Source organism: Schistocerca americana, chromosome 7, assembly GCF_021461395.2.
Source record: "Schistocerca americana isolate TAMUIC-IGC-003095 chromosome 7, iqSchAmer2.1, whole genome shotgun sequence".
NCBI lineage: Eukaryota > Metazoa > Arthropoda > Insecta > Orthoptera > Acrididae > Schistocerca > Schistocerca americana.
This window is the reverse complement of record NC_060125.1, coordinates 389,122,448-389,147,597: the sequence shown is the minus strand read 5'-3', so window position 1 is coordinate 389,147,597 and position 25,150 is coordinate 389,122,448. Positions and strand designations below refer to the sequence as shown.

The window sequence follows — 25,150 nt, the reverse complement described above, 5'->3', positions numbered from 1 at the left end:
TTGAGAAATTTTAGGGATCTTTCTTTAATTTCATTCAAACGTTAGGCGAAGATTCTGTCAGAGCATGCTGAAATTTACGGGGGTGTGAGACAGAGATTTAGCAAGGATGAGAGAGACAAACAGCTTTCAGATAGAAATGTTATGGAGGTGTAGAAGGAGAATACCCAGCAGGTCGATTTTAGTGGGCTCGTGAGAAACAGCATCACAAATAGAAACTAACATAGTGAATGAGCAAAGTCAGAACGGGTTAACGATGAAGTGTCTGAAGTTGAATTTAGAAGAGAAGACAAGAGAAAAAATTCACAGGTAGTGGAGATTTCAGAAACAAAAGGTCACGGAAGAACAGCGCAGAGTGATGCCACTCCTGAGCCCACACGTCAACCACTTGCAGGATTAGATCTGAAGAGCTTTCTGATCGAACAGTTCAAGAAAAATGGCGCGAAATTCTAGACAAGCAAGAAGAAAAGGGCGTTCAGTTTAAGGTGGACAAACATTTCGATAAAAGCGAAAATTTTATTCAAGAACGGTGAGGAAGAGGGGGATACCCAGTTTGAAGAAAATAAGAAGCAATTTGAAAAAACTAAACAAGATAGACGAACAAGTTGGGGCTGTGAAGTAAAAATTGGATGATCATGTGAAGGAATACAAGGTGCAGATTAATACATGAGACAAGAAAACTGATAGCTAGGCAACGAAACAATCATGAAGAAAATAAATGAACAGACACAAGGCTTTAACACAAAAGTAGACAAATTAACGATGAATACCAAGGGGGTGATTAAGGCAGAATACCAATGGATTGACAGACGGATTAAAGAAAGAGATTGACACCAACACGAAGAACAACGATACCTATGTGCGGAACATGGATACCAACACGCAGAATATTGACACAAACGCGGAAATATAGAGACTATCGGAACATGGGAAGAGCAGTACGTAAAATCGCACATGAATATTTTAGGAAATGTAGTACATAAAGTCGAGGTGTTAACCACCACCGTCGAGCAGCTGTCAATGCGTAACGAAACCACGTCCAATCGAACAGCACCAGTAAGTCTACGCGTGAACGAAGAAATTAGAGATTTCGAACAGTTTAGCAAAACACACGCCCACGTTAATCAGACGGACAAAGAGGCGTTAGATACACTCAGGAGGGAGAAGGAGAGTAGCAGAAATTCGAGTAGTAATGGGAGGGAGAACGTAACGATTCGAAGAAGAAAACAACTGTTAGGGAGTAGAACTCAGAGAACTGACAGACGAGTTACGTCACATCAGGTCAGTACCGCCGCATTCAACTCCATCGGCAACCACCACAGCTACTGTAGAAACATTATCGTCCGAGATAGATGAATAAGAAGTCAGAAAACAGTTTGTACCTGTGCACAAGTACTCATTATTTCCGTATGCGTCTAACCGCTTTCACCCGAAGATTTGTATTCATGAAGTCATCAAAGTGGCGGCCACCAGTTCTGAAAATTAAATTTGTATGTGCAGACTTTAGAGAAGAGGCAGCAATGACAGTGCGAGTGACTGTGGAGAGTGCAAGACGTATGAAGAAATCACACGGCCTTTCTTCGATGAGTGTTGACAAGATCAAGTGAAACTGGGTATGTTGACAGAAAATTATGTAGCGTCGAGGTGGCAATACCTTATATTACACTTCAGAGAGATGATACGTAGGTACCAACTTTTATGAGCCAGCACAACCCATAAACATTTACCAAATTATCCAAATAATTGCAAACAACCTTAGAAGCTGCAATATTAATTTTCTTTATCGATGAATAGTTTCGATCCCTAAAGGCTCTGGGGGGGGGGGGGGGGGGGGGGGCTCCGAGCACTATGGGACACAACTGCTGTGGTCGTAAGTCACCTAGAACTTAGAACTACTTAAACCTAACTAAGCTAAGGACATCGCACACATCCATGCCCGAGGCAGGATTCGAACCTGCGACCGTAGCGGTCGTGCGGTTCCAGACTGTAGCGCCTTTAACCGCGCGGCCACTCCGGCCGGCCCCCGATCCCTAAACTACTTAGCAAATCATCCATTAAGCTATGCAATTCCACGCACATGACTGTTCGTATTAGTCAAACACATCATTGTAAAGTCATGTTAGACTGAAATTAGGTTACTTAAGTGGGCTAGTTGAAACGTTAACAGGCTATGGGAAGCTCAGCGCCTCACAGAAGAAATATCTGGAGACTTGGCGACTGACAAGAGACATGGAGATGAGGCGGTAGACAAGATGGAACAATTTAAATTGTCGAAATTCGTGGACTTGACCCAAGACACAAACAAAGAACCGAGGAGGAAAGAAACGATTTTCGGAATTGACTTGTCACCCACGTTCAGGGGTGGACTATTCGAGGTGCTAGGGCATCAGGAGCATAGTATATGGATTTTGCGAACCTTATGAGCACATTATTTGAAGAACCGTCCGCAGCTCGTGGTCGTGCGGTAGCGTTCTCGCTTCCCACGCCCGGGTTCCCGGGTTCGATTCCCGGCGGAGTCAGGGATTTTCTCTGCCTCGTGATGACTGGGTGTTGTGTGCTGTCCTTAGGTTAGTTAGGTTTAAGTAGTTCTAAGTTCTATGGGGCTGATGACCATAGATGTTAATCCCATAGTGCTCAGAGCCATTTGAACCATTTTTTTATTTGAAGAACTCTTTTTCAATTTTTTAGATAACGAGTTACCAATTACAACAGGAGCAAAATGTTGGACGGGGTAGTGGCAAACATATATAGGACACCGATAAGTCTGGAGCAGCAGTTGTCAGCACTCAGCTGAAGATGGCAACGAATCTGTCTGCCGAAATACCGCGTAGAACTTTAGTCGTGACTTGGGCAGGCACCTGAGAATCCTACAAGTCAGAAATACGCCAGTAAAACATCATATCGCGTGACAATGATGTCTTTGGAAACGGAATATAAATTATAGTCGTTCATTCTGTGGATCACGAAGGTATCGAATACCTGGAAATCTTCAGTCCATGTTGAATATTACGAGAACCACCTTGCTGCACTAAACGCACGCTTCTCCTGAGACTACAGCTTTTCCTTTTTTACTGTCCTGTTTCTGTTATCAAAGTTATTGCAGCAACAATAATTAAACGCCTTAAACTCAGAACAACTTCTCCATATATTAAATTTCAGTTGCTGATGTCTCCCTCTTTCCAAGTACCAGAACTATCGCAATAGTAGGTCTCACCTCAAACATAAAGGTGTCCACTTCCTCCTGCAGCTCCTGGTCGTCAAGTTTCTGACCATCCTCAGAAGCGTCCAGCAGCAAGTCCAGAAAAGCCACACGTCGTTTTCTACCTGTAATCGTAATTAGGTTGTGAACGAGTATCCTTACCACAGACAACTCGGTATTATTCTGTCTGATTTCTAAACTGGAAAGCACGTACCTAGGTCGTCATCCTGCGGTGCCTTCACTTGAGATTCATTCGTTTTACGGGTTGATTTCCTCTCAGCTATCACCTGCAACACATAAGGCATGTCAGATTGCTAGAGGTTTAATGGTATAGTAACTATCGCAAGCAATGGTCACTACCGTCTGCTGGAAGGAAGAAATGGCGGCTTTTTAGTAAGTACTTCATAGCTAGCAAGTCTAACAATGGTCAACACTATTTACTTAATTATGCGTAAGTTGAATAAATGGGAACAGAACAAAAGTAAGCAAAACGCCGAAACTGATAACAATCGTCATGGTTAAACAGTGGCACGAGGTGCCTTTGTATTTTTATCTGCTAGAAATGCTATACAAAGGAAGCACCTACTGGGGTAAAAGAGCTCTTGTGGAGTGCACATGGGGTTTTTAGTCTAGGCGGTAGTTTGAGATACTCTCACGAACACTTGCCAGCCGATACGCGTATTGAGGAGGCAGACCGCGTTCACAGCAAAGGCAGTTCGACTGTAAAAATTTTATCAGTAAGCTGTTGAAGTGTTCGAAACAAATTTCCCATATTTATTGGCCTCCAGGAAAATTCTCAACTTCAAATTATTCTTGGAACTGAGAGCTGGCTAAAAATCCAAAGTAAAAGGCTCCGAGATATTTATGATATTTATCGAGTCTTGGAATGTTTATCGGAAAGACATATTAGATGCCGTACGGGGTGGGGAGGTGTGTGTGTGTAGGAGGGGGGGGGGGAGGGGGGGGGGGACGTTCACCGCAGTTGAAAAAAAAGTTGTCTGTACTGAAGTTGATACTGAGTGTGATAGTGATGTTATCTGGTCTCGCATAACAGGCTAAGTGAAACCAAGTTAGTTATTGGATGTTTTTAACGACCACCCGACTCCGTTGTGACAGTTCTAGAGTCATTCAAAGGAAATCTATGGTTAGTTGTGCATAAATACCCAGATCACACAATACTAGTTGGTTCTGACATTCACCTACCGATTATAGACTGGGCCTTTTTTGGATTCGTTGGAGGGGCTACAACAGACAGTCTTTGAACACATTTTCCGAGAACTGTCTTGAGTAGCTAGTTCTGCAACCCACACGCAATGGAAGCATCTTGGACCTTGTAGCTAAAAACAGGACCGACTTTATCGATGGTGTCAGTATAGAGACCGGGATTATTGATCACGATGTGATCAGTGCGACTATCATTACGAAAGTTAATGAATCAGTCAAGACAACTAGGAGAATGTTTCTGCTAGGAAGACCAGATAAGCAGTTATTAGAATCTCACTTAGACAATGAACTGCAATCATTTAGTTCCAGAATGATGGACATAGAGGAATTATGGGCAAAGTTTAAACAGATTGTGAATCGTGATCAGGACAGGTATGTACCCAGTAAGTGGATTAAGAGCGGAAAAGACGCACCGTGGTTTAATAACGAAATTCGGAGAATGCTGAGGAAACAAAGGCTGTAGCATACTCGATTCAAAAGAAGACTTACAAATGACGACAGGCAAGGATTAGTAGAGATTCGTGCGTCTGTAAAAAGATCTATGTGCGAAGCATACAACAGCTACCACAGTCTTACCATGAATAAAGATCTGGCGGAGAACCGGAAAAATTTTTCTTGATGCAATAGTTTCCCAACAGCCGTATGTATTATAGAAATTTATTTCACTTTATGAACTTCTACGTGCTACCAGTTTCGGCATCACATTGATGCCATCTTTAGGCCTCACTCGTCATAGTCATAAAATCGCTATACACGGAAGGAGCCATATAACTGGATCCGTGAATCACATCGTCCTGCAACAGCTCTTGGTGGCCAGGCTCCTTCCGTGTATAGCGATTTTACGACTATGACGAGTGGGGCCTGAAGATGGCATCAATGTAATGCCGAAACTGGTAGCACATAGAAGTTCATAAATAAAATAAATTTCTGCAATACATACGGCTGTTGGTGAATTATTGTATCAAGAAGTTCATGCCAGCCGTCGTCCCATGATCCATAACGAATCAACGAAGAGAAAAAATTTCGGTCCTATGTAAAATAGGGTAAGCGGGTCTAAGGCTTCCATGCACTCACTCGTTGACCAGTATGGCTTGTCAGTAGAAGACAGCAAAAGGAAAGCCGAAGTTTTAAAGTCCATATTTAAGAAATGGTTCACGCAGTAGAATCGTAGATACCTACCGTCGTTTGCCGATCGCACAGAGGCCCTTGCGGATGACACTCTAATAAGGGTCCTTGGCGTAGAGAAAAAACTGAAACAGTTGAAAACAACTAAGTCGTCAGGTCCGGATGGAATCACAGTTCGGTTTTACGTCATTGGCCCCGTAGATAGATTCCATTTATCGCGAATCTCTCGACCAGCGCAAAGTGCCAAGCGACTGGCAAAAGGCGCAGGTGACTCCTGTTTATAACAAGGGTAAAAGAACGGACCCACAAAATTACAGACCAATAACCTTAACATCGGTTTGCTGCAGAATTCTAGAGCACATTTTGAGTTGGAATATAATAGTTTTCCTAGAGATCGAGAAGCTCGTGTCCACGACTCAGTTCGGATTTAAAAAGCATCGCTTGTGCGAAATCCAGCTTGCTCATTTCTCTCATGATATATTGAGAACTATGGATGAACGGCAAAATGCAGATTCCATATTTATAGACTTCAGAAAAGTATTCGACACGGTACCCCGCTGGAGACTGTAACCGGAGGTACGTGCATACGGAATAGGCTCCCAGATATGTGATTGGCTAGAAGATTTCTTAAGTAATAGAACCCAGTACGTTCTCCTCGACGGGGAAGGTGTCGAAGGACTGTAGGTTAATACAAGATGATCTCAAAATTTCTGGTTGGCGTGATGAATGTTAGCTGACTGTTGATGTAGAAAACTGTAATTTACTGAAATGTTCGAGTACAGCGTTACTAGCGACCTGCTTAACACACTCACGTCGTTTAAATATGTCGCTTAAATATGTGGGTGTAACGGTGCGAAGCGATATGAAATGGAACGAGCATGTGAGGATTGTGGTGGGGACGACGAATGATCGACTTCGGTTCATTGGGAGAATTTTAGGAAAATGGAGGTCATCTGTAAAGCAGAGCGCATATGAGACGCTTGTGCGATCTATTCTTTTAGTACTGTTCGAGTGTTTGGCACCCGCACCAGATCGGATTGAAAGAAGACATCGAAGCAGTTCAGAGGCGAGCTGCTGGATTTGTTGTAAGTAGTTAAAAAAAAAAAAAATTTTTTTTAAAAAAAAAAAATTTTTTTAACTACTTACATTTAAAAAAAAAATTTTTTAACTACTTACATTGTTACCGGTTGGCTCGATCACCATGCAATGTTACGGATATGCTTCGGGAGGTCGAGTGGGAATTTCAGGAGGTAAGAAGACACTCATTTCGAAGAAAACTACTGAAAAAGATAAGAGAACCGGAAGTTGGAGGTAACTGCCGAACGATCCTACTGTCGCCAACATACATTTCGCGTAGGGCCCACAAAGATAACACGTGAGAAATTATCGTCCATACGGAGGCATACAGACAGTCCGTTATTCCTCGCTGTATCTGCGAGTGGAACACTGAAGGAAACGACTAGCTGTGGTGCAGGGTACCCTCCGCCTCGCACTGTACAGTGGCTTGTGGAGCATGTATGTAGATGAAGATTATCGCATTATCCTGAAGTAGTTTTGTTGCGCTACGTTCCCGTGCTACGTGCTACGCGCCAGGTCTTCGTTCCCCAGAAAGTGCGGTACACAAAGCGTTAAAACACGATAACACACAGAACAACGGCTTCACGGTACACAGACAGCTGGCCCATACGACTTCCCTCCCTTAGATTAACTGACGAATGAGGCGACAGGAAACATATCTGGTCACAGAGATTAATAAGAAATTATTAAATCGTGAAATCGGTGGACCCTGTACGGCAGAAGAAACGCAAAGTAAAAGAGAGAGGTAGGATTCTGAGTTAGTGAAAGAAGTGGATGTGGCGTGGTGGCAGTAAAGTACAGAACGGTTTGTCTGTGGTGATATCTTGCCCGTGACAGAACGAGGAAACTTCCTACTGTAGGGTGAAATAGCCATAGAGGTAGATGAAAAAATCTAAAACATTGCTTATCGTAATGAAATTCAGGTGATACATATCCCGTGTTAGGTTTTAGATGACCAACTTTATGTGATAACAATGTCAGATAAGTTATTAAATGAGTGTTAACAATGCGAAAAATTTTCTTGTACAATCAGGAATTAATTTCACGTGTTGGACGACACACAGTGGGGTATTCTCTTGTGCTTGAGACCTCTTTGGCACTCCCCCTGCCACAGCACATCCAAATGGCATTCCCTCTTAAAGTTTTCTGTGTACGACTCAACTGTAGTCTTCTTCAGAGGGCCCGACACTTCATCAGTGCCGCGAGGGAGGAGGGGGGGGGGGGAGGACGGGGAAGGGGGGGTGCGTAATTTTCCTAGGCTAGGCTAGCTTCCGGTGCGATGTATGGAGCTGATTATAGACTGAAAGACTGACTGCCGATAGGCAAGACTTTTTTCTTTTCTATGAAATTGTGAGCTTCTTAAGTACTGCTGGGTCCCCAGAAAATCTAAAATGTAGCAATGTGGGGCCATTACATTACTACTCACGGGTGTACTGCCAGTGGACCTTTGGATCATTCCACGTACTTTCGGTTTTTTTTATAGTGGTGTTTGTCTTTGTAGAATATCATTGCACACCGCGTTCCAGAATTGAATTTTAAATTGAACGACCTCCTCTCTACCAACAGGCTCGTTCTCGTGCTGGAAGAAGCAGAAGAATATAGCATCACGTCTAATAAGACACCAGATTTCGCGACTGCTTCATTTCTTCACTAATGCTCCAGATATTGCTTTGATTGTTATTCATATCTTAGGGGCAGTGTGAATCTCATATAGTGCATTTACCGACATCTACGAGCAGTCACATACTGCTAAGATACAGGAAAACATAAATAAAAATAATGATTGGCCGGTACTATGAACAACCAGACAAATGGAAATGGAAGTGAAGCCACATGCTTCTTGACAGAGTGTAGGGGAACGATGTGGGAGACCCGCACCGCCATACTAGGCAAGGTCCTAATGGAGGTGGTTTGCCGTTGCCTTCCTCCGACCATAACGGAGGATGAATGATGATGAGGAAGACGACACAACACCACCAAGTCATCGCGGGGATTGTGACAATCCCTGACCCCGCCGGGAATCGATCCCGGGATGCGCTCGGGAAGCGAGAACGCTACCACGAGACCCCGAGCCGCTGACAACCAGACACAGCCATACAAAATTTGGCGAGAACAGTTGTCAATTCCTTGTTTGTAAAGCTGCAGAAAACGTACACAAAATTCGGAGGGAACATCTTTTCAATACTTTCTTCGTAAAATTGTAGAAAAGATTAATAAATACATTCTCTTGCCTTCTTGTTAAATCTTTAAAGCAAGGGGAATGAACATGTTACCAGTACCTTCTTTGTAAATCCGTGCAAAATTTTCAGTTGGTCGTAGTACTCTTTTGCTGACGAAGTCCTTTCGAAAATGAAATCAGACTGCATCCATGGATTAATCATTCTTTCCACGGTTAGTTCACTGATCCTGAAAGTAATAAAAAGTATCACAACTTGTAAACTAATCCTTGCTCTGAGATTTGGGATAAATTTTAAGACATTTAAACATTTGTCAAATTATCTGCACGATTTACCGTTTGCTGAATATGTACCACAGTTTTATATATAGGATGATTTTAATTAAAGTTCCAGCTTCAAAACACTGTAAAACAAGAAACGCTGCTCGGAATGGCGTCAGATTTGAACGGAATATGACTGAAGAAGGAAGACACGTTGTGAAAACAAAGAATTGCAGTAGATGGCGCTTTAAGCGTCATAAAATAAATTGGTCTTCCTACAAATGACAAATGAATTGCAGTACAATGGCTACTGTGACTTGCCTAGAAAACCATCCGTACTGTCCAATGTGCATGACTGCACAAGTTTGGCATTGAATAGTTGTGGCACACTTATGTATGCCCGTCCACCACGGCAAGATCCTATTACACTGAATGAAAAAAAAATCGAGTTTTGATTGTCCTGTGGTCAAAACCGCATAAAATCAACGACGACATCGGTTTTTAATTATCCTGAGGTCAGAAACAGCATGTCTGTCTTACAGTGTATCGGTCTGTCTGTCCGACTGTTAACACTTATTTTTATTAGGGAGGGGCAGAAGGATCATGTTAAAATTTATTTCACATACTAGGGTCATTGGACCCTTGGCGAAGTAAGAAATTTAGGCTTCTCAGCCAACTCGATCAGAAGATATGGTCATTTATGTCACATATTTACTTATGTCATATATTTACTTGCAAATACAAATGGTTCAAATGGCTCTAAGCACTATGGGACTTAACATCTGAGGTCATCAGTCCCCTAGAACTTAGAACTACTTAAACCTATGGACATCACACATATCCATGCCCGAGGCAGGATTCGAACCTGCGACCGTAGCGGTCACGCGGTTCCAGACTGTAGCGCCTAGAACCGCTCGGCCACACCGGCCGGCACTTGCAAATACACTCATCCAAACATATGGTGTACTTCCCTTTACGGTAGACTCGTCAAATTTGGCAAGAAGCAAGGTTTCACAGTACAAGTAAAACAAAAAAAAATCCGAAAATTATTAAATTGTATTTATACCACATAAAAAATATTTTCTTGTTATTAGAGGCTTCATGATCAGTTAAAAATATCAGAAAGTACCGTAGAGATTCTGATCTGGTTCTCAGTAGCAGGTAGAGTGATTCTCGAGCAAGGTTCGTGTGTGTAATTTACAAATATTTCGTGGTGACTGGCTGAACTACGATGGAACGACGTCCCCTGCCGCTTTGAAAACGATGACTTTGTCACCTGGCTGTGACAGACGTTAAGGGCGGTCGACTGCTGTTCTAGCGTCTCTAAGATGTAAAAGCAAAATTATACTGGTAATTCGAGCAGGACTGCAGTGCCATTGTTTGGAATGGGATTCCAGTATCCTATAAAATATGCGTTGAAGGACTCCACAGAACAAATCGAAATTTGCATAACAGCAGTAATACTATGGCCGAAAGTATTGTTTTCTTCTCTGGAGACGTCCGTCGAATCTTACCAGCAATCGCAACAGGGACAAGAGAAGACGAATCCAACGTGTCTTTAATTGCCAGTTAGCATGACATCTTAACATAGCTCCAAAATTAATAAAATAAATGAAAATTACAATGGCGAATGCAAAATTACATAAAAAATTGAAATTTAAAGTTAAAACATTCCTGAATGTCTGGGAATGCCCAGGATCGATATCATGCCAGTGTCGATGTCGACAGAGGATGAAAAGCGTCCAGATTCTCGATTCCTACCTATTTACATCATTAAGTCTGTACAGAACCGCTGCTGCGCGAATAGTACTTCCACTTACCGTGATTTTTAGTTGTCGTGAGACTGTCGGAAGACATTTTCAATATGCTGTCCACCGTTTTCTGCCACAAGCTGAAAATAGGAAACTGCATGTTTCACGGCCGACTGGACTGTGTCAGTGGCCACGTTCAGAGTGCGTTGAACAATGCGTCTTCAGTCCTGCTACGCTCGTAATTGAGAGCACTGAATATAGCATCTTTCAGATAACCCCACAGCCAGAAGTCACATGGATTAATATCAGGTGATTGACGGCAGATAATTACAGCAGTTCGAAAACGCCTGTGAAGCAGCTGATTCCTGGCTGTGCAATGTGCAGAGGAGCGCCAACCTGCATAAAAATTATCCTATTCACATATCCAAACTGTTGAAGCGCTGTAATGACGTAGGTGCGCAAAAGACTCACACAGCGTTTGCCAGTGACGGTACAAGAACAAGACGCGCAGCACCCATGTCCTCGAAGAAATATGGCCTTACGTTGAACGATGCCGTCTACCCACACCAGTTACCTATGCAAAATGAAGCGCTACCGGTTTAGGTGTGAACAGATATTCCGTTGCCCACACTCTGCAATTCTGTATACAGGGTGGTCCATTGATCGTAACCAGGCCAAATATCTCACGAAATAAGCTTCAAACGCAAAAACTATAAAGAACGAAACTCGTTTAGCTTGAGGGGGGATACCAGATGGCGCTATGGTTGGCCCACTAGATGACGCTGCCATAGGTCACGCGGATATCGAATGCGTTTCTTTTAAAAATAGGAACCTCTATTTTTTATTACATATTCGTGTAGTACGTAAAGAAATATGAATGTTTTAGTTGGACCACTTTTTTCGCTTTGTCGAAGATGGCGCTGTAATAGTCACAAACGTATAAGTACGTGGTATCACGAAACATTCCGTCAGTGCGGACGGCATTTGCTTCGTGATACATTACCCGTGTTAAAATGGACCGTTTACCAATTGTGGACAAGGTCGATATCGTGTTGATATATGGCTACTTAGATCAAAATGCTATGTATGCTGCTCGGTATCCTGGACGACATCATCCAAGTGTCCGGACCGTTCGCCGGATAGTTTCGTTATTTAAGGAAACAGGAAGTGTTCAGCCACATGAGAAACGTCAACCACGACCTGCAACAAATGATGCCCAAGTAGGTGTTTTAGCTGCTGTCGCGACTAATCCGCACATCAGTAGCAGACAAATTGCGCAAGAATCGGGAATCTCAAAAACATCGGTGTTGAGAAAGGCTACATCCACATCGATTGCACCCGTACCATATTTCTATGCACCAGGAGTTGCATGGCGACGACTTTGAATGTCGTGTACAGTTCTGCCACTGGGCACAAGAGAAATTACGGGACGGTGACAGATTTTTTGTACGCGTTCTATATAGCGACGAAGCGTCATTCACCAACAGCGGTAACGTAAACCGGCATAATATGCACTATTGGGCAACAGAAAATCCACGATGGCTGCGAGAAGTGGAACATCGGCGACCTTGACGGGTTAATGTATGGTGCGGCATTATGGGAGGAAGGATAATTGGCCCCCATTTTATCGATTCCAATCTAAATGGTGCAATGTATGCTGATTTCCTACGTAATGTTCTACCGATGTTACCTCAAGATGTTTCACTTGAAGCGGTATTGAATTGCATATTTCAAGACAGGTGGATTGGTCGTCGAAGCACCATACCATGGCTCGCATGTTCACCGGATCTGACGTCCCCGGATTTCTTTCTGTGGGGAAAGTTGAAGGATATTTGCTATCGTGGTCCACCGACAACGCCTGACAACATGTGTCAGCGAATTGTCAATGCATGTGCGAACATTACGGAAGGCGACCTACTCGCTGTTGAGAGGAATGTCGTTACACGTATTGCCAAATGCATTGAAGTTGACGGACATCATTTTGAGCATTTATTGCATTAATGTGGTATTGACAGGTAATCACGTTGTAACAGCATGCGTTCTCAGAAATGATAAGTTCACAAGGGTACATGTATCACATTGGAACAACCGAAATAAAATATTCAAACGTACCTACATTCTGTGTTTTAATTTAAAAAACCTACCTGTTACCAACTGTTCGTCTAAAATTGTGAGCCATATGTTTGTGACTATGACAGCGCCATCCAGCTAAAGTATTCATATTTCTTTATGTGCTACACGAATATGTAATAAAAAATGGGGTTTCCTATTTTTAAAAACGCAGTTGATATCCGTTTGACCCATGGCAGCGTCATCTAGCGGGCCCACCATAGCGCCATCTGGTTTTCCCCTTCAAGCTAGACTTTCGTTCTTCGTAGTTTTTATGTTTGACGCTTATTTCGTGAGGTATTTGGCCCTGTCACGATCAATTGACCACCCTGTATATAAAAGTCTCTGCAGATGGAAATGGACTTCGTCTGTACACAGAATGTTCCAAGGTCATTTATTGTCATTTATTCCACTCGAGCAAGAAATTCTAAAGTAAAAGTTTGTCTGACTGGCGGGTCAGTATGAGGCAACTCCGGAATGTGGGTAATTTTGTATGGACAGCAATGCAGGATGTTCGTAGACATTTATGCACAGTGCTCACACGTATGTCTAAAGTTCGGGCAATTCCCCCTGCACTGCATGTTTGTACGCCAACGTCTAGCCTCACCCGTAATGTTGTTGTCACATCTTACACTCCCCTCTGTCACATTGAACTTCAAAAGAATCTGTCTTTTCGAATTTCATAATCATTTGCTCCATAACCTTGTCAGAAATCGGATCAACGCCTCTTTTCATACCCTTGGGCGTCCAGAACGTCTGCAGGCCGACTAGTGCATAGTTACCGTTCTTGTTAAAGATTTTTACCAGCAGCGCGCAATCCTGCATTGACATTCTCATGCTGGGCGTCTCAAACGCAACCTGAGGAACAGCCGTGTATCCTGAGTCTTTTATGTTCCCATATTCTGCCTGTCACAGCTCCATCTAGCGGTAAAATGTTCGTTAATTTTTTTGTTTCCGTAACATTTCCTTTTCTTCGATAATATTCCGTTCCAATTTGACTTCATTCTGAGCAATGGTTCAGACGTTTACAGCGTACTGAAACTGGATCTTTAATTATACTCACCCTGTATTATTTCGAAGTTGTGTATATTGGGAGAATATTAAAAACACAGGAGGAACCACTTTATGATCGTTTACATGTTTATTCAAAGCATTGCCGACAACAGATGCGTATGCCCAACTTCAGATGCTTGCATTCACATGTGAGGCAGTACGTACTCTTTACCCCGTGATAGCTGCTGTTGCACCACGTGACAAATAATTATTTCTTTCTTAAAGTTACAGTTGATTAATTTTAAATGATATTTTTAGTCAGACACCGAAATGTGTGCTCTGCTTGCAAAAATGGTTACAGCAGGTACGAAAAAATAATCTTGAATTCGTACTTTCGTATATTCCGATTTTTTACTAGGAAAACTATGTACGTTCCAGTACACGTTATTTAATTTGATCAACAGCTTCGCATCATGAAGCACATACAATAATGAATAATTTCACTTGTACTGTTAGCAAGTTTCACTCGGCAGTACTTCACAGTTATTGACCCAGACTTTTCTGGCGTACAAGCGCCAGTCATGAGCTCTATAAACAGTAACGTTTTTAAATGTCCATAGATTTTCTACGGAGCAGAGGCACACAAATGTTATCGTCATATCTACACGGTTGTTCAATGTTGAAATTAATGGAACAGAAACTTACAGTAGAACATATAGAAATCTGCTTATCCGTGACGTGTAGTAAATTTTCATTGCTTTTCTTTTTTTAATTTTTTGTTCTTACTTCTATGCGTGACTGCACTTAAGTTAACCTATGAGCTTGAGTTGTACAGCAAATTAATTAAAATTTGACATAACATTGTAACATATCTGAATACATTATCTGTTAAAATAGTGTTACATATGTATACGTATTAACAGCAAGCTCAGGAACTTACAAGACCCTCTGCATAGAACGATATATTGGGAGTACATATTCTAATTACCAACTAGTACGGAGACACATTTACAATGTATCAGTGTTTTTTCTCTAATGATACTTTTAGAGCTCAGGTAAATTGTTTCATGTAAATAATTCTAATACAAAGGTCACATAGTGAACTTAGGTAATGTATCAATAATCTTATGAATTGTACAACATAGCATGAAAGGTGGAAGTTTAGAAAGAGATTTTCATTTGCTAGTTCAGCCTGCTCATTCAGCAGATGTTATGGTGTATTGTGTTGTATTGTACTGTATGAAACTGAGGACCTAGAAACCACGGAGAGGCTTCGTCCCCGCCGTAGCCCTCAGTGGTTCACAACCCCACAACAAGCCAGAGCAGTCCACTCACCCTACCGCCGCCCCACACCGAACCCACGGTTATTATGCGGTTCGGCCCCCAGTGGACTCCCTGGGGACGTCTTACACCAGACGAGTGTAATCCCAATGTATGCGTGTAGAGTAATTGTGGTGTACGAGTACGTGGAGATAGTGTTTGCGCAGCAATTGTCGACACAGTGTAACTGAGGCGGAATAAGGGGAAACAGCCCGCATTCGCCGAGACAGATGGAAAACCGCCTAAAAACCATCCACAGACTGGCCGGCACTCCGGACCTCGACACTTATCCGCCGGGCGGATTCGTGCCAGGGACCGGCAAGCCTTTTCGTCCGAAAGTCAGTGCGTTAGATCGCACGGCTAACCGGGCGAGCTATGCTATCTTACACTGGTATATATGTATTTATATTTCTTCTAGCAGGTTCAACTTGTTACGTGTTTCTGTTACGTGTAGGATCTGTGCAGTGTTCTCCAGTTCTCCAGAAGCACGATCTTCACGTGGAGGGTGTTACCCAAAAGCTCACTTACGATAGTTTTCCAGCCTAAATGCACCTTATGACACTTTCACATTAATGTGAATTATTCCTTCTTGCTACCAAGATTTTTTGCATTAGAACATATATTTGTAATTTGTAACTGGAAGCATCGATTCAAATTTAAAAAAAAGTGATAGTGAAAAAAATAACTATTTCTCACACTGTTAAACAGTAGACTACACGGTGCCATCTTCACGCAGTACGTAAGAGTGCAGAATTCTGAAAACGAGTATTTGGCCTGAAACGGGTTATGACTTTAATAAAGAAGTGCCTCTTTTTAAAATAGTGACTGATATTTAATGTTATTTCTGTACATGCTGACTTACAAATAAACTATGGTTTCATAATAGCATTAAGTAAGCTATTGTCGTACAGTATTTATTGTGTTATCTGTAGAATTAAATCCTTGTCTTAAATGTTGGCTATTGTAAATGTCTAGGAAGAGATTAAAGTACTTCTTCGCAATTTAATTCACAACTTTTATTAAACAAAATACGATTTTACTCAAAGATAATTTCAATCTATCCTAGAAAAGTCGGTAGATACACTAATATTGTGTTATCTATAAGTGAATAAGTTTCATTTCCAACACGTACCTGGTAACGGCGTTGACATAAGCAGATTGCGTCTGATTCTGAGCATTGACTGAAGTCCCCATTGCTGTTTCTGGGCATACGAGAAGGAAGCATCAGTCTAAAGGTATTTCAAATTCTTTTAAAAAGAAAATACAAAGAAGTATAAATGTCTGGAGCCTTATACATTATGAAAGTACCCTGTGACAAAGGAATCTGTTACGCTGGCAACAAATTTTTGACATGCACTATTTTGCCTGAATATATTATTTTCTCGATGAAAATCACTCCGACGCTACACCTGTAAACCAAGAGTAATGCTTACATAAGAAAGCTTGCATATGACACTTGCAAACAAAATGTCAATAGCATACATTTGTTGCAGTAATGTGTATACAACCAGAGGACCCCAAAAATTAAAAAAAATAAGTCAGTAAATCCTTTCGATATTTTAAGAATTGATAATGAATAGACCTTAACTGACACATTAAATTCATCAAAAAAGGAAACAGTTTTTTATAAGATTTTCATTGCTTTTCTTTAGCAGCTCCGATTATCTTTGTTAAATAACTGTCCTTTTGTTTAAGCACAATCCTTGTTTTCGAAGATGCCAATTTAATCTTCCTAGTATTAAGTAAATTTATGACGTCGTAAATTACTAATATCCTGATGGGTTTGTTTTTTTCCAGTTTTGTATTTATTTTCAGTCTATAATCATTTTATCTTGAAACTTTTCAATTGGGCCGTATTTGCATAAAAACAACAATGGGTATTGTGAGTCCGCTTAAGGGCAAGAAAGTTGTTTTTATTCATTTTCTTTACAAACTAATTTCAGCAACATTATCGGCACATCAGTGAGTTTTTCCTTCATCTAAAACATGCAAAATTAGCAACATTACGAACATTGTAAAACATTATTACATCTGTACTGTGTTTCCAAATACTGTATTTTGTCAATAGTTTTATAATACCTTATTTAAGTCACAGCATGGTTTCTACGTTGGTTATAGTTGTTCCTAGCATGTTTTCTGTGTTTTGCCGCCATTTCTTTCGCATACTGCATGTCATCAACTGCATAAGCTGTTGTTATTAACAGATACGAAAAAGTGGACTTAGATAAGTTTACGATATGCTATTGGGAATTGTGGCAGTGATGTGGATACAGTTTTGGTGTGCACATGTTGTTATGTAATTTTTCATGTATTCACGTTCATTGGTCTGCTTGCAGATACCTTTAAACACATAAAAACGTAATTATTACAACTTGGTCATAATTCAGAATATTACGTCATTGTATTTTGCGATACATTCTCACAACACACGCGAAGAGCCAGATGGCGTAAAGTTTTGAATTATGACGAAGATGTAAAAGTTACGTTTTTCTACAAGCCGACCAAAGAACACTAGGACAGGGCAAGTTACGTAACAAACTAGTGCATACCAAAACTGTACCCACAACACTACTACGTTCTCGAGTAGTATAACGCTGACGTATGTAAGTCAACTTTTTCATATTTGTTAATAACAACCGCTCATACAGCTGCAAATGTAATGCTGTACGACGAAGAAACGGCTCCAAAACACAGAAAATATGCCGGAAACAACGGTCAGTGGAGAAGCCGTGCTCTGAGACTTAAAGGAAATAAGTTATTATAAAACTGTTCGTCATGTTTCAGAATAAAGAAAAAAAAACCCAATGGTAATTGGGATACTGTGGCTGAAACTAGTTGGGGGGGGGGGGGGGGGGGGAGAATAAAATTAAAAGTATTTTTCACCAAGGCGGACCTTCAATCCACATTGTTGTTCAGTCTATAACTTAGAAACAATTCCACAAATTTTATTAGGTGGATCTATATTTTTCAACACAAGATGCGGCGAAAACATCGTAGAGTCATATTGGCCCAAGTTCATTTAAAATTCTGAAGTGGTTTAGGACCACTATATTTGTATAATTTCAATGTTGTTTGCTATAATGTATGTACAATAATAATGGTTATTACTAAGTGTTGTAGCAGTCTCGGAATGTTCCACCCTTCCATCAAGGCTGGGACAGGAAAAAGGGGGCCCACGTGTGGAGCCGCTGATACGGATCCCACACTGGTGAGCAATATTCAGGCAGTGGGCGAACAAGTGTACTGTAACCTACTTCCTTTGTTTTCGGCTTGCATTTCCTTAGGATTCTTCCAATTAATCTCAGTCTGTCATCTGCTTTACCGACGATAACCTTTATATGCTCATTCCATTTTAAATCACTCCTAATGCGTACTCCCAGATAATTTATGGAATTAACTGCTTCCAGTTGCTGACCTGCTATTTTGTAGCTAAATGATATGGGATCTATCTTTCTATGTATTCGCAGCACATTACACTTGTCTACATTGAGATTCAATTCCCATTCCCTGCACCATGCGTCAATTCGCTGCAGATCCTCCTGCATTTCAGTACAATTTTCCACTGTTACAGCCTCTCGATACACTACAGCATCATCTGCAAAAAGCCTCAGTGAACTTCCGATGTCATCCACAATGTCATTTATGTATATTGTGAATAGCAACGGTCCTATGACACTCCCCTGCGGCACACCTGAAATCACTCTTACTTCGGAAGACTTCTCTCCATTAAGAATGACATGCTGCGTTCTGTTATCTAGGAACTCTTCAATCCCATCACACAATTGGTCTGATAGTCCATATGCTCTTACTTTGTTCATTAAACGACTGTGGGGAACTGTATCGAACGCCTTGCGGAAGTCAAGAAACACGGCATCTAACTGTGAACCCGTGTCTATGGCCCTCTGAGTCTCGTAGACGAATAGCGCGAGCTGGGTTTCACACGACCGTCTTTTCCGAAACCCATGCTGATTCCTACAGAGTAGATTTCTAGTCTCCAGAAAAGTCATTATACTCGAACATAATACGTGTTCCAAAATTCTACAACTGATCGACGTTAGAGATATAGGTCTATAGTTCTGCACATCTGTTCGACGTCCCTTCTTGAAAGCTGGGATGACATGTGCCCTTTTCCAATCCTTTGGAACGCTACGCTCTTCTAGAGACCTACGGTACACCGCTGCAAGATGGGGGGCAAGTTCCTTCGCGTGCTCTGTGTAAAATCGAACTGGTATCCCATCAGGTCCAGCGGCCTTTCCTCTTTTGAGCGATTTTAATTGTTTCTCTATCCCTCTGTCGTCTATTTAGATATCTACCATTTTGTCATCTGTACGACAATCTAGAGAAGGAACTACAGTGCAGTCTTCCTCTGTGAAACAGCTTTGGAAAAAGACATTTAGTATTTCGGCCTTTAGTCTGTCATCCTCTGTTTCAGTACCATATTGGTCACAGAGTGTCTGGACATTTTGTTTTGATCCACCTACTGTTTTGACATAAGACCAAAATTTCTTAGGATTTTCTGCCAAGTCAGTATATAGAACTTTACTTTCGAATTCATTGAACGCCTCTCGCATAGCCCTCCTCACACTACATTTCGCTTCGCGTAATTTTTGTTTGTATGCAAGGCTTTGGCTATGTTTACGTTTGCTGTGAAGTTCCCTTTGCTTCCGCAGCAGTTTTCTAACTCGGTTGTTGTACCACGGTGGCTCTTTTCCATCTCATCCAACGCATATTGTACGATGGTTTTGAACTTTGTCCACTGACCCTCAACACTATCTGTACTTGAGATAAAACTTTTGTGTTGAGCCGTCAGGTACTCTGTAGTCTGCTTTTTGTCAGTTTTGCTAAATAGAAAAATCTTCCTACCTTTTTTAATATTTCTATTTACGGCTGAAATCATCGATGCCGTAACCGCTTTATGATCGCTGATTCCCTGTTCTGCGTTAACTGTTTCAAATAGTTCGGGTCTGTTTGTCACCAGAAGGTCTAATATGTTATCGCCACGAGTCGGTTCTCTGTTTAACTGCTCAAGGTAGTTTTCAGATAAAGCACTTAAAAAAATTTCACTGGATTCTTTGTCCCTGCCACCCGTTATGAACGTTTGAGTCTCCCAGTTTATATCTGGCAAATTGAAATCTCCACCCAGAACTATAACATGGTGGGGAAATCTTCTCGAAATATTCTCCAAATTATCCTTCAGGTGCTCAGCCACAACAGCTGCTGAGCCAGGGGGCCTATAGAGACATCCAATTACCATGTCTGAGCCTGCTTTAACCGTAACCTTCACCCAAATCATTTCACATTTCGGATCTCCGTCAATTTCCTTCGATACTATTGCACTTCTTATCGCTATAAACACGCCTCCCCCTTCATTGTCCAGCCTGTCTCTGCGGTATACATTCCAATCTGGTTCAAAATGGTTCAAATGGCTCTGAGAACTATGGGACTCAACATCTTAGGTCATAAGTCCCCTAGAACTTAGAACTACTTAAACCTAACCAACCTAAGGACACCACAGACACCCATGCCCGAGGCAGGATTCGAACCTGCGACCGCAGTAGTCCCGCGGTTCCGGACTGCAGCGCCAGAACCGCTAGACCACCGCGGCCGGCCATTCCAATCTGAGTTTAGAATTTCATTACTGTTTACGTCTGGTTTCAGCCAACTTTCTGTCCCTAGTACTACACTCCTGGAAATTGAAATAAGAACACCGTGAATTCATTGTCCCAGGAAGGGGAAACTTTATTGACACATTCCTGGGGTCAGATACATCACATGATCACACTGACAGAACCACAGGCACATAGACACAGGCAACAGAGCATGCACAATGTCGGCACTAGTACAGTGTATATCCACCTTTCGCAGCAATGCAGGCTGCTATTCTCCCATGGAGACGATCGTAGAGATGCTGGATGTAGTCCTGTGGAACGGCTTGCCATGCCATTTCCACCTGGCGCCTCAGTTGGACCAGCGTTCGTGCTGGACGTGCAGACCGCGTGAGACGACGCTTCATCCAGTCCCAAACATGCTCAATGGGGGACAGATCCGGAGATCTTGCTGGCCAGGGTAGTTGACTTACACCTTCTAGAGCACATTGGGTGGCACGGGATACATGCGGACGTGCATTGTCCTGTTGGAACAGCAAGTTCCCTTGCCAGTCTAGGAATGGTAGAACGATGGGTTCGATGACGGTTTGGATGTACCGTGCACTATTCAGTGTCCCCTCGACGATCACCAGTGGTGTACGGCCAGTGTAGGAGATTGCTCCCCACACCATGATGCCGGGTGTTGGCCCTGTGTGCCTCGGTCGTATGCAGTCCTGATTGTGGCGCTCACCTGCACAGCGCCAAACACGCATACGACCATCATTGGCACCAAGGCAGAAGCGACTCTCATCGCTGAAAACGACACGTCTCCACTCGTCCCTCCATTCACGCCTGTCGCGACACCACTGGAGGCGGGCTGCACGATGTTGGGGCGTGAGCGGAAGACGGCCTAACGGTGTGCGGGACCGTAGCCCAGCTTCATGGAGACGGTTGCGAATGGCCCTCGCCGATACCCCAGGAGCAACAGTGTCCCTAATTTGCTGGGAAGTGGCGGTGCGGTCCCCTACGGCACTGCGTATGATCCTACGGTCTTGGCGTGCATCCGTGCGTCGCTGCGGTCCGGTCCCAGGTCGACGGGCACGTGCACATTCCGCCGACCACTGGCGACAACATCGATGTACTGTGGAGACCTCACGCCCCACGTGCTGAGCGATTCGGGGGGTACGTCCACCCGGCCTCCCGCATGCCCACTATACGCCCTCGCTCAAAGTCCGTCAACTGCTCATACGGTTCACGTCCACGCTGTCGCGGCATGCTACCAGTGTTAAAGACTGCGATGGAGCTCCTTATGCCACGGCAAATTGGCTGACACTGACGGCGGCGGTGCACAAATGCTGCGCAGCTAGCGCCATTCGACGGCCAACACCGCGGTTCCTGGTGTGTCCGCTGTGCCGTGCGTGTGATCATTGCTTGTACAGCCCTCTCGCAGTGTCCGGAGCAAGTATGGTGGGTCTGACACACCGGTGTCAATGTGTTCTTTTTTCCATTTCCAGGAGTGTATATGGGCGTTGTGACCGTTTATTAATGAGAGCAGTTCTGGGACCTTTCTATAGACGCTCCCGCAGTTTACTATTAGCACATTAATATTGTTATTCCCTGTTGCATTTTGCCTACTCCTACCTTGCCGCGTCTCAGGAGGCGTCTTGTCGGGCCTAGGGAGGGAATTCTCTAACCTAAAAAACCCCCATGTGCACTCCACACGAACTCCGCTACCCTTGTAGCCGCTTCCGGCGTGCAGTGCACGCCTGACCTATCCAGGGGGACCCTACATTTCTCCACCCGATAGCGGAGGTCGAGAAATTTGCACCCCAGATCTCCGCAGAATCGTTTGAGCCTCTGGTTTAAGCTTCCACTCGGCTCCAAACCAGAGGACCGCGATCGGTTCTGGGAACGATACTACAAATAGTTAGCTCTGATTCCACCCCGCGAGCGAGGCTTTCCGCCTTCACCAATTCCGCCAACCGCCTGTACGAACTGAGGATGACCTCTGAACCCAGACGGCAGGAGTCATTGGTGCCGACATGAGCAACAACTTGCAGTCGGGTGCACCCAGTGCTCTCTATCGCCGCCGGCAGGGCCTCCTCCACATCTCGGATGAGACCCCCCGGCAAGCAGACTGGCCTTCTTCCCCGACCTTTCCGCTATTTCCCTAAGGGGCTCCATCACCCGCCTAACGTTGGAGCTCCCAATAACTGATAAACCCCTCCCCCCGTGTGCCTGCTAGGACCTTGCTGCAGGAGCAGCCACATGTCCTCTCACAGGCAGAGCGGGCGATGCCACACGGCCAGCCTCCACATTTACCCTCCGCCTCATGCGCCGCGAACGCCGCTGAACCCGCCACTCCCCTTGGGGAGAGGGTGGCCCAACTGCGCCCGGTACCCGCGAAGATGTCTCGACAGCAGGGACAGTGGGTGTAGCATGTAACACCTGGGATGTTGCTGTGCAGACAATTAGAGAAGGTAAATATATACTTGTTGTTCTCACGGCCTCAATACGAACTTATTACTGGACTCACACACAGCTCTCTCTCTCTCTCTCTCTCTCTCTCTCTCCCTCCCTCCCTTTCCGTGCATCTTATATCCCACCTTCTGTCCACAGCAGTACCAAAACGGAATAAATCAGACAACTGTCTGACCATCACACACAGCTTCTAGCGACCACTTTCCGGCCAACCGTGTCTGCCTGCTCGCAACCATAAGAGAAAACACACTCCAGCTACCTACTACACTTTAACTGACCACTTCCTCGTTTCGTAGGTAGCCTGCTCAAGTAAGGTTACTAGGTCCGCGCTATTCATTGGCTGGGCTGAACCCGCACGGAAGACTACAGACAAAGACGTAAGTGTAGCTAATGTGGTAGAGAAGATGCGGAAATCGCTCGATGTGTTACCGAAACATAAGCAAACGTGCGTGCCAGTAATCGACATGTATTTAAATGGAACTTATGAAACATGACTGATCAAAGCAGGCACCTTTCAGATTTAATGATCTATATTTACAAAACAGGAACAGATCAACTATAGACAAAATATTCGCCCTGCGTCAAATTTTGGAAAATAAATGGGCAAACAATAAACCAGTTCAAAAGCTTTTCATAGATTTTACAAAAGTATATGATTCAGAATTACAATCAAAATTGTACAGAATTCTTTTGGAACATGGAATACCAAAGAAGTATGTTAGACTTATAGAAGCGAGTTTGAAAAACTCAAAAGGTAGTGTACGCGTGGGGAAATTGTAGTCAGAAGAATTTGTAATAAAGAACGGACTTAAGCAGGGAAATGCCCTGTCTCTGCTACTTTTTAATTTAGTCCTACAATATATTGTACGAATGGCAGCAGATAATTCAGGGGGTGTGGAGTTAAATGGAAATCTTAAGATATTAGGGTATGCAGATGATCTAAACATCATCAGCGATAGGAAAGAAACTGTAACAGCAAATGCAAATGCGTTAACCAAGGCTAGTGAAGATGTAGGTCGAAGGATAAGTGAAGACAAAACTAAATACCTGGTTACTACTAGAATGTCAACAGCAGTAGATCAGGAAATGTTAAGAGTTGGAGACATGCAGTTTGAAAAAGTGAACACATTTAAGTATTTAGGCGTGGACATCACTTCGAGAAATGAGATTGAATCCGAACTGAAGAAGAGATTACGGGCGGGAAATGCGTGCTACTTCTCACTGTATAGATTACTTTCATCACGGATATTGTCTAGGAATTTAAAGATTAGAATATACAAAACTACTATTCTACCAGTTAAGCTGTATGGGCGTGAGACTTGGTCTCTCACTGTGCAAAATGAAAAGCCGTTTCGAGTATTCGAAAACAAAATTTTGAGGAAAATTTTAGGAGCAAAAAGGGATGACATTTGCGGAGAGTGGCGAAAACTGCATAACGAAGAGGTTCACGAACTCTACTCAAGCCCTGACATAATCAATATTATTAAATCACGTAGGCTGCGATGGGCGGGTCACGCAGCTCGAATGGATGAGGGCAGGGCAGCGCGCAGAGTACTGGTAGGGCACTTAGAGGGAAAACGTCTTGTGGGGAGACCGAGGTGTAGACGGGAGGACAATGTGAAGTCTAATTTGAGGAGCCTAGGTATTGAAGGTGAATGGATGGAAATTGCCCAAGACAGGGACTGATGGCGAAAATACGTTGCTGCGGTAATGGACTCTCGAGTCCGGTATGACCAGTGTGTGCGTGCGTGTGTGTGTGTGTGTGTGTGTGTGTGTGTGTGTGTGTGTGTTTGTGTGTGTATACAAAACACATATGGGCACTACTTCTGGACTAGCTTAGAGCTGAAAACTC

At 43.2% G+C, this 25,150-nt stretch overlaps 1 protein-coding gene across 1 annotated transcript in view; it reads right to left on the bottom strand.

Annotated features, from left to right (window-relative positions):
- Positions 1 to 25,150, bottom strand: part of LOC124622008 (cytochrome P450 4C1-like) — a 77,500-nt gene that overhangs the window by 16,923 nt on the left and 35,427 nt on the right. The window contains exons 5-8 of the mRNA XM_047147559.1: positions 16,365 to 16,434; positions 8,902 to 9,028; positions 3,411 to 3,483; positions 3,212 to 3,321 (exon numbers count right to left, since the gene is read on the bottom strand). Of these exons, the coding sequence (XP_047003515.1) occupies positions 3,212 to 3,321; positions 3,411 to 3,483; positions 8,902 to 9,028; positions 16,365 to 16,434 (380 nt within the window). The remainder of the gene's footprint in view (positions 1 to 3,211; positions 3,322 to 3,410; positions 3,484 to 8,901; positions 9,029 to 16,364; positions 16,435 to 25,150) is intronic.